The 11,144-nt window shown below is 36.5% G+C and overlaps 1 protein-coding gene across 1 annotated transcript in view; it reads left to right on the top strand.

Moving 5' to 3' along the window:
• Window positions 1-340: 340 nt before the first annotated feature.
• Window positions 341-11,144, top strand: part of LOC143033887 (facilitated trehalose transporter Tret1-like) — a 35,233-nt gene continuing 24,429 nt past the window's right edge. Inside the window, exon 1 of the mRNA XM_076199507.1 lies at window positions 341-569. Coding sequence (XP_076055622.1) covers window positions 485-569 — 85 coding nt within the window. The 5' untranslated portion in view covers window positions 341-484. The remainder of the gene's footprint in view (window positions 570-11,144) is intronic.

The raw sequence follows: 11,144 nt of genomic DNA, 5'->3' as shown, positions 1-11,144 counted from the left end.
TCTGGCAAATGCGACTGCGTTTGGTGCCGTCATGTCGTCTTATCTTTTATTCATTTGATTATCTGTTTATTATGTATTTACGTAACAATTTGTTCTTTTATTCATATTTTCATTTATTCATTTATTTGTTTATTTATTTACTTATCACTCATTCATTTATTCATCTATTCGTTTCTTTATTCATTCATTTATACATTTGTTTATATATTCATTAACTTGTTTATTCATTCGGAGAAGGAGGAGGAGGAGAACGAGGAGAAGGACGAGGAGTAAGAGGAGGAGGACGAGGAGTTGGAAGGCGGGGCTCTCGTAGCTGACGTCTTATCTTGGTCAGCGGCGATCTCGGCGCAGACGCACAGTTCCTACACTAATCCTGCCGGCACCGCAACCAGCCAGCGTGGACAGGCAGAACTCTCCCCATCTGTTCTTGGGTCGACAATTGCCAACATTACCCATTTGTTTTCTTCAACTTCAGGATTCTATTATGGATCAACTCGGCGCATCGACATCGGCCATCTTGGGCAGGGATGCTCCAAGCCTGTTGCCCCAACTCTTCGCAACTCTCGTCGGTAAGTGCAGCGGGATCAGGGCGCTTCGTTTTGGTGTTTGCACCGCTGCAAATTGAGAGAGAGAGAGAGAGAGAGAGAGAGAGAGAGAAAAGTGTGAAGTCAAGTGAACAGTGAAACTGTCAGTGTTTCTAGTCTCTCCTCATATGGTGGATATATCTGCCGGGCTGGGAATCAGTTTGGTTTCTGCCCCTGCATTCTCTTGATCTTGCTCACATCCTTCACTCTGTGTGGGGACCATACCTCTGACACATACTCTAGTCTTGGACGGATCAACGTCTCTTTGAAAAATTTCACCATCTCCTCATCTATATAGTGAAAAACCACTTTCATCTTCTGCAGCAGTCCGTATGTCTCTCCCACAATCCTGCTGGTTTGTCTGTCAGGTGACAGGTTGTCTTTCGTTAACAGTTCCAATTTTTTTCTCCTCTTTTGTTTTTGTAATGGATTTGTTGACCAAGAAATAGTTCAAAGGTGGTCTTTTTGAGCTATTGCCCATTTCCAATACATTTCGCAACTGCCTACAGTCCTTCTCGTTTTTCACTCTTCTTGTAAAGTTGCATCATCTGGAAACATTTTGATAGAGCTTGCTGTACCCTAAATCATGTCACTCTCAAGTAAAAGCTGCATGACCTACCAGGCATAAAGACAAACTGATTGTGTGTCAGAATGTTTACATTTTCAAGATCCTTCAAAATCCATTCACATAATTTCACTATTGTACTGACCATTGATACCGGCCTGTAGTTTAGTGGTGCCTCGTTGGTTCCACCTTTGTGAATTGGTGCCACATTAGCCCTTTCACAATCCTGTGGCACCATTCCTTCTTCTAATGAACATACAAAAAGACCGTGAATCTAGTCTGTCAGTTGTTCCCTAGCCTATATTTTCTACGTGTCCGGTTTGAGATCTCATCAGGTCAAAGAATCCCAAAAAGATTTAACACTTCCCTCACTTCTACATTTCTGCCTTCTAAACTTCCCTCACTTCTACATTTCTGCCTTCTAAACCTGAATTCTTGCTCACCTCGCCTTTGTCTAAATTCTAAAAAGAAAGAAGGAAAGAAAACTCCTTTGTGAAAAAGGATTAGAAGCTTTCATTCATTATTTGTGTCTGAGCTAAGGCTTCTCCCAGGGACCTCATCACCCACTATTAGTTTGGCGATTTCGTCTCTGTGTCTCATTTTATCCTTGATGACCTCGTAAATTAGTTTGGGTTTATCTCTGCATTTATCTACAAAACCCTTTTCAGAACCTCATTCTTCCTCCTTCCGGTGGAATCGTATATAAACAATCCCAACTTGTCTGTGAGTTTCCTTTGTTTTGTTGTTGTTTCTTCTCTTCCTCCTCCGTTACCCCAAGCCACATCCCTGCTTTTTTCTTTCTTTCTTTCTTTTCAGCTGCCTCACACCTTTTGTTAAATCTGTCTCTCTCTCTCTCTCTCTCTCTCTCTCTCTCTCTCTTTCTCTTCCTCCCCTTTTCCCCCTCACTCTCTCCCTCTCTTTCTCCCCACCTCTTTCTCTCTTTGCCCATCTCTCTTTCTCTCTTTCTGCCCCCTTCTCTCTCTCTTTCTCTATCTATCTCTATCTTTCTGCATTTGCGTGTGTGTATAATGAACAACTTTGGTGATTAGAAATCAAATGTTTTAATACAAGTTTCGTGTATGACCGTTCAACATCGTGAGCACATTACACCCATTCTGGGCCAACCACAAATTAAACGAAGACACCCTTGGGGCTTCATGGGAAAAGGGCCCAGGACCAGATGAATAAGGGTCATTGAACTTAGGGGGTTCCCATAGATTCTATATATACATGTAGGCTTATACAGATCCTTGTACACTTGTGGCAAGTCTATATAACACTGCTCCTTATATTGATATGATAAAAATTTCCTTTAGCAATCAGATCGCATATCAGATAGCAATGCCACAATATTTAAAACCTATAAACAATCTATTTAAAGCAAATAGATCTGATTTAAAAAAAAATAGATTTTTTATATTTTTAAAAAGATAAAAAAAAAAAAAAAAAAAAAATCGCCAACCCTGGAATCTACTAACATCATACAATAATACCTGTTAAGTCCGGCTAAAATTGGCATTTCAAAGCATAACAGTGCCTTAAGAATAGTTTCTTATTTCACTATAAAAGTTTATATTAACTTATACTGCATTGAATAAGTCAATAGTTGATATATTTGTCCTATATACAATGTTAGGTTTCTAGTTTTGATATATTTGTCCAATATAAAATGTTAGGTTACAAAGAAAGCAATGGCCTCCGCTAGCGGACCCAGGGATCTGGGTGCGCACGTCCTGTGTAATAGTAGTCCTTGATATATATATATATATATATATATATATATATATATATATATATATATATATATATGTATATATACATATATATATATATACATATATATATACATATATATATATATACATATACATATGTATATATATGTGTATATATACATATACATATATACATATATATATATACATATATATATATACATATACATATGTATATATATGTGTATATATATGTATATATATATATATGTATGTATATATATATATATATATATATATATATGTATATATGTGTATATATATATATGTACATATATGTATGCATATATATATATATATATATATATTTACATAGATACATACATATATATTTATATATACATATATATAATTTTTTCCGTGAAGGCCTCTGACGAAGAGTGTGGTCACACCCGAAACGTCCCTTGAATAAATGTTGCACAATTATTATTCCCAGCAGAAACTACTAATTAATAATGTATTCAAGAAGTCAGTTCGTGATTTGGATTGTATTACGTAATCGTATCGGTCTTGTTTATATGCATCCTACGATGCAATGCGTGCGTGTCGTCTACCAAATTTTAGCGATACTCTTTGCGTAATAATGTCGGACATGTTTAAGATTAACAATCCCGACACTAATGAATAAATAAATAAATAATTTGTTCTTTTTCACAGAATATTTTCATCATGTATAATTACAAAACTTTAAGTATTTTAAAATTTACGCAGACATTACGCAATCCCAACGGTCAAACTTACTCATAATCTAAATTTGAAATGTCCAAATGGTTTGTTTCTTGATCCAACATCTGTTCGAAAATTTGTATTTGTTTGTATATTTTAAATACTACGTCTTCTGGTATCTAAGCGGCGAATACCAGCAGCAACGTTTTTCTTATAATTGCTCTTCCATTCACCTCCTGCATTCAGAACTACTCCGTTGTTGGCGTCTATTTTGAACATAGAGGTTGGTGTTCTTAATATAAATAAGGGTGTCTAGCAAATGGAGCTTACCATCTATACTACATTTGTTATAATGTTTCTTCTGTGGTTTTGTCTCATATATATATATATATATATATATATATATATATATATATGTATATATATATATATATGTATATATATATATATATATTCATATATTTATATATATACATATATATATATATATATATATATAATATATATATGCTAATAAGAACACGGGTACGTGTGTTCACTTATGCAAAGTAGACCACTTGGAAAAAGAAACTAACGAAGCAGAGCGCTTTCGTATATTACATCTTCAGTGCAACAAGTACATAGTGATAGGAATACATAGACATTATATACATAATACAAAGGAACCAGGACAGTTTTGAATAAGCATACCGACCAATTACCCCCTAGAGAGCGGAAGGTCATGGTCAATTATCTTACGATGGTCGGGCGACATTAGGTCACATTCGCCAAGGAGAGCGGAAGGTCATCGTCAATTATCTTACGATGGTCGACATCAGGTCACAGTCGCCAAAGAGACAATGACCTTCCGCTCTCTTTGGCGACTGTGACCTGATGTCGACCATCGTAAGATAATTGACGATGACCTTCCGCTCTCCTTGGCGAATGTGACCTAATGTCGCCCGACCATCGTAAGATAATTGACCATGACCTTCCGCTCTCTAGGGGGTAATTGGTCGGTATGCTTATTCAAAACTGTCCTGGTTCCTTTGTATTATGTATATAATGTCTATGTATTCCTATCACTATGTACTTGTTGCACTGAAGATGTAATATACGAAAGCGCTCTGCTTCGTTAGTTTCTTTTTCCAAGTGGTCTACTTTGCATATATATATATATATATATATATATATATATATATATATATATATATATATATATATATATATATATGTATACACTGTATCCCCTTCATATGGCGGTTCATAATAAATGTCACTGGTTTATATTTGCTTAAAAGTGGCAGTTTGCCGACAAGATTGGCGAGATAAACACCATATGAGGACGGAGCCTTTATTTGTACGACGTTTCGCTTATTACAGCTTTTTCAAGTACAAGTTGAGATACAAATGCTTGAGATTAAATAAGGGGAAAGGAGGGAACGGGGAGAGAAAAGGGGGGAGGGAAGGAAGAGGAGGAGGAGGAGGAGAAGGGGGGGGGATTGGACACTGGGAAAGGATGAGAATGCTGGCCCAAACGTCCGTGGGCGAAATGTCCACAAAGGGTGGTTTAAATATTTAATATTTTGCTGGCCATGAGTATTAGGGGAATAATGTGAGAAGATATGTTAAACATGCCCCTGTTTTGTTCAATAGAGTTCGTTCCTTGAATGATTGCTGCTTCTAAACACTTCCTACGGATTTTGTCTGGTTCCCGTATCAGCAGCTCTGCATTCTTCCAGTCCATAAGATGGTTTTCCTTGTTTCTATGTGTCACACATGCATTGGTGGTGACATCATGCCTGACGTCGTAACGGTGTTCACGTATTCGTGTATTTCAGGTTTATATTTTCTTTATTTGTTCACAATTTCTTCCATGTTTCTACACTAAGTCAATCACCTCCTAGTTCTATATTACAATTTGCACATGGTTATTACTTGGTACGTCTCATCGGACCGACTCCTCTCCGAGCTCCGTGCATTGCCTTAAGAAGGCCGGAAACTCGTTTTGTGAGGTGCCACGCTCGTATAAACTTAAGAGTTTATGCGAGCGAGATTTAGTTCGTCACATCTTATTTTAATTTACATAATTAGTTTATAATTTAGTCTGACAGCCAGACTATAATATATATCCAGGGGAGGTTCGTCAGTATACGTAATAATGTGTTTATTACTGTGTGGTTATTTGTGTGATCGCGTGTGTTTGTGTGTGCATGTCGTGTGGTGGCGCGGCAAGAACTGCTGTAGTCGGCAGATGCTTAGTCAGCTAGAGTGGTGCTTGACCGTCGGCGGACAGTGAGTGAGTGAGTGAGTGTGTGAGGGAGTGAGTGGGTTATATGACTGGGCGATACTACTCGTCATGTATATGAGGCGTATACATACACACACACACACACACACACACACACACATATATATATATATATAAATATATATATATATATATATATATATAAATATATATATATATATATATATATATATATATACAGTATATTACATGTGAAAAATGTAAACACACATTTGTCAATCACGTGAAAACCACTGTTGGAGTAAAAAAGACTGCAGACGGGGAACCTATATATTTCGATTACAAACTGCAATTCTCTTCAGTAGATACCTTGGTATCTACTGAAGAGGATTGCAGTTTGCAATCGAAATATATAGGTTCCTCGTCTCCAGTTTTTTTACTCCAACAGTGTGTTTCACGTGATATATATATATATATATATATATATATATATATATATATATATATGTGCGTGTGTGTGTGTGTGTGTGTGTGTGTGTGTGTATGCATATATATATATATATATTCTTCGTATGAATGGGCAGGAGATTCTCTCTCAAGCATATTTCATTGAATGAAATGGCAAGCGTGTTGTGACAAAGCTTTCTGTCAATCTTCTTTCTCTTTCGTAAGGCGACTTTGCCTTCCATAGGCAGGAGTCCGAGTAATTCGCCGTATGCCATGAGCTAGAAATAGGCATAGTCAAAAGCCAAAACGCGTTTTCGCACCTCCTGATGCTTCTTCAGTGGCAATTGAAGTTATGGAGATTCTACTACTACTACTACTGGACAGGATAGGTAAGATGGAGGAGAAGGGGGAGAGGGATTTGGAGGGTTAGTGTAGAGAAAACATGAAATGGAAGGTAGTTAGAGTTATGATAGGTGTGGGGCAGTTCCACTTGCTGTTATAATTGTTTTTGTGATTGCTAATGTGTTATCTTGTCGCGAAGCTTCTGCCTAGTAATTTTTGTTTACGGAGTTGTAGGTTTGGGTTTTCTTCTCTTCTTTCTTGAGTTGTTGTTATCGATGTTATTTGTTGGCCATTAATTTTTGTTTTTGTCGGTTGTATTTTTTTTTTAATATTAAATGTATACGATTATTTGTGCCTATTATAGGTTTTGACCTCCATGGGAGTAGGCTCTGTGTTCATGGTGATGGGGGAGGGTCTTGATATTTATACATCGTATACATTTTTTTTTCATTTAGTATGATTTTTTCCCCATGGGGATGACGACTTGTGGTATTTTTTACAGTTTATTGTTAGGGGAGGGTAGTGACTTCTATTTTGCCATACTCATTTTGTATGATATCACGTGCGATTTGTTTCGCACATATTATTTTTTTTTATAAAACAACAATAATAGTAATAATAATTATAGTGATAGTGTTAGTAGGGTTAGTGGGATAATGAAGGATGATAGAGTGGTGTATTTGTGTTTTATAGTATGTATTTAGGTTCAGGTGGGAGTCCGTTAATGATTGGGGACACTAGGCCACCAGTTGTGGTCATGTCCGTTTTCTGTGTCCATGTCTTCGCTGTGTTGTACTAATTCTGGATTTAATATTGTTAGTCTGTTCCATGTTCTGTATGCTAGTCTGTAGAGTCTTGTGTAAAGGGGTTCGGGTTTATGTTGTGTGTGTAGTTCTTCTATTGTGTTAAGGTATGGGGGTATGGAGTGTGGCGAATCGTAGTGTTTTGTTTTGTATTGACTGTAATTTTTGGAGTTGGCTTGGTTTTAATGTAAGAGTTGTTATTGGTATGTATTCTAATTGAGGTCTCACGAGTACTTTGTATAGTCTTAGTATTAGTTTGGTGTCTAGGTTTCTGAATCGTCTTAGTGTCTTTAGTGTTTTTTCTGCTTGTTGTTTCTTGTTGTTAATGTGTGTTTGTAGACTTCTGTTTCCAACTGTTAGTCCTAGTATTTTTTATGTTTCTTTGTGTATTTGTGTGTCTCCTATCCATATTTCTGCTGGTTTCTGTGTTGATATGTTTAGTAGTTGCAACTTTATTGTGTTTGTGTTTTCCATTGTTGTTCATATGCGTTTATTGTTGCTATTGTTCTAATATATGGTATCACTGTCATTACTTTTTGATCACCCCTCGTATATATATGCATATATATGTATATATATACATATATATACATATGTATATATATATATATATATATATATATATATATATATATATATATATATATATTACTGGATATCATAATCATCGATATGCAGTGTCCTCCTTTTTGGAAATTTGGAAATGGCCACCCTATCTGCAAATTGTATGTGTGACTCCGTATGTAGGGTTGGGGGTGTCATGTGTGTAGAGGTTGAATAGTGTTGGTGAAAGGATGCTTACTTGGGGGACTCCACTGTGTATATTGAAGGGTCGTTCTGTGTAATGGTGTATTCGTATTTGTGCTTGTCTGTTGTCGAGGTGATTGCAGAGTATTCTTGTTAGTATGTCTGGGAGCTGTGTTTGGTGTATTTTATATTTAAGTCCTGTGTGCCATATTTTGTCAAATGCTTTTGTTATGTCTCGTGATACTATGTTACATCCGTGTTTGTGTCGTTGGCTTGTGGCTATTGTTTCGTATAGTGTGTCTATGGCTGTGTGTGTTCCTCTTCTTCTTGTGAATCCATGTTGGTTTTCGTTTATTAGGTTGTTATTATGTAAGTGTTTGAGTAGTCTTTATAATATAAGTTTTTCTAGTATTTTCCCTGGGACTTCGAGTAGTGATATTGGTCTACAAAACAAAAGGATTACAAAGGTGGAGCATGCCGACAGGAGACCTTTTGGTCCATATCTAGGTCGGATACGAAAAAATAATAATAAATGAATAAAAACTATAATAATGTAAGTATCAAATAGAATACATAAATAAACGCATAGTCACAGTCAAACAACAAACAAACAGGTTAATAGTAAATAATGATCAATTGACATATAACTAATAATAAATGAGAATCAAACAGACAAATGATAACAAAACAAAAACAAATAATATACAATAAATAATAATCATTACAGCATCTTGCTTAGGTGTTTATCTAAATGCTTTTTAAAGCTTCGAACTGAACTACATTGCACTGCCTCTGCAGTCTGTAGTCGTTATGTCTGTGAGGTTTTTTCCGTGTTTGGGTATGAATGTTAGTGTGGCTGTTTTGAATGTGTCGGGGAAGTATCCCATGCTGAATGTTTCATTGAATATTTCGGTGAGTAATTGTAGTGTTGAGTCTGGAATGTTAGTGTTATTTTGTTTATTTGTGACTGTCCAGGTGTTTTGTCTTTGAAGTTTTTTATTATTTGTTTGATGTTAGTTAGTGTAAAAGGTTTTGTGAGTGTGTTGTCTGGGTCGAGTCGTCTCATGTCAGCTAAGATGATAGGGGTAATGTCTTCTTGTGTTTCTTGTACTTGTGTTGTGATTGTTCTTTCGTGTTCCAAGTCAAATGTTGCATTTTCTGCTGGTGTGATCCCTAATATGTTTCTCCAATGCTGTCTGAATAATATGTTCTTTGTCTTTGTCTTTGTGTGCCTTGTGGTTATGGTGTATGGTGTAAGAGGTGGTGTTAGTAGGTGTTCCTGTCAGTCGTTTAATCTGTGTCCAGAAGTATTTGGTGTCATTGTATTGTAGATCTATTTTTCGTATTTCATTGTTCCAGTGTTCGTCGTATATTTGTTTGTTTTCTTCTAATAGTTGGGTTTGTATGTCTCGTAGTGCTTGTTTTGCTTGTGGTGTCCATGTGCCGTTATTGTGTGCTTGTGTTTGTAGTTGGTATTGCCACTATAATAGTTTCAGTGTATTTGTTTGTCTTGGTTGTGGTAGAATTTTGTGTTTTGTTTTGGGGATGTGTTTGTTTATGGCTTGTCATATCATAGTGTACCATGTGTTGAGTTTGTCCTCAATGTATTGTTTATTACGTGTTGTTCTCTGTCTTTGTCATATTTTGTTCTTTCTGTGTTTAGTGTGTTTTTGAATCCTGTCCAGTCTGCTTTGTGGAATGTGTATCTTTCTGGTGTAGGCATTATTATTGGTTTTGTTGCCAGTGTTAAATGTATTGGGATGTGATCTGAGGTAGTTAATTGTCCTGGTGTGATTCTGTAGTTTAAGTGATGATGTCTGTTTGTTAGTATTATGTCTGGTGTTCCTTGTCCGTTGTGTGTAATGCAGGTGGGGAAGTCTGATCCTAATTGTGTCAGGTGTCCTCTTTGTATTAGTTGTGCTATTTGTCTTCCTGTGGTGTTTGTGCTGTTGTGTCCTAGTGTAGGATGTTTGGCGTTCATGTCTCCTAATATGTATACAGGTAGTCTTTTTCTTGTTAGTCTTAGTATGTCATCTGTAGGGAAGAGGGGGCGTCTGGGGGGTAAGTATATTGTTGCTATTATTATGGGTCCTTGGTTTGTGTCTATTTTTAGTCCTAGTATTTCGTCTTGAAAGTCGTCTAGTATTTTGTGTTTGATGTTCTGTTTAATGGCTATTGCTACGCCTGATTGTGCTTGATTGGTATCGTTTTGTCTGTGTACTGTGTAATTGTGTATTTTTAGTCTATCGGGTGTACCTATTGAGTTTAAAAGTATTATGTCTGGTGTTGTTATGTTGTATATGTTACAAAGCTCGTTTCTTCTGTCAAATGTCAAATGTATTATGTTGTGTTGTATGATGTGTATTTGTTCCATGTTGTTGAGGTAGAAGTGTGTAGTTATTGTTTAATCGGCGTTGTGTGTCCAGTGTGGTTCGTATTCTGTGTTCTTGTTCCGGAGGTCGAAGTGTCCTTGTTTGAGATTGTTGAATTTTGTTTCGTTTATTTTCTGTATGGGGTAATTGGTTAAGTTTATTGTGTCTTTGGCTATTTTCTCTATTATGTCTTTTTCCTGTTGTGTATATTACTTTTATTCTTTGGGTGTTGATGAGTGTTTTGAGAGTGTCGTGTGTGGGGTCTGATGGTATATGTTCTGTTTCTGGTGTTGCAAGTTGAAGTCCCAGGCTATTTGCTCTTGATTGGGTGTTCTTTGTTTTAGTGGGGGATTAGTGTCTTCGTTTTCTGGTGCAGATCTTTTAAGTGTTTGCTCTTTTGCATCCATAGGTTTAGTGGTGTGTGTGTTGTTAGGTGTTATGGTAGATTGGGTTTGGTTCCTTAGTGCTTTTGCTAGTAGGGTTGTGTTGATGGCTTTGGGAGGGATTATGACTGTGGGGAGGCCGTTGGCTTGGTATATGGTGTTGAGTGTGTTTTGGAATGAACCTGGTTCTTCCGTATCCATAAGGGTGGCTAGTGTAATGGCTGTGTTTA

The sequence above is a fragment of the Oratosquilla oratoria genome, chromosome 16, assembly GCF_046742065.1.
Source record: "Oratosquilla oratoria isolate Oo_2021 chromosome 16, ASM4674206v1, whole genome shotgun sequence".
NCBI classification, from domain to species: Eukaryota; Metazoa; Arthropoda; class Malacostraca; order Stomatopoda; family Squillidae; genus Oratosquilla; species Oratosquilla oratoria.
Note: the sequence above shows the minus strand (reverse complement) of the source record. Positions and strands in the feature narration are given on the sequence as shown.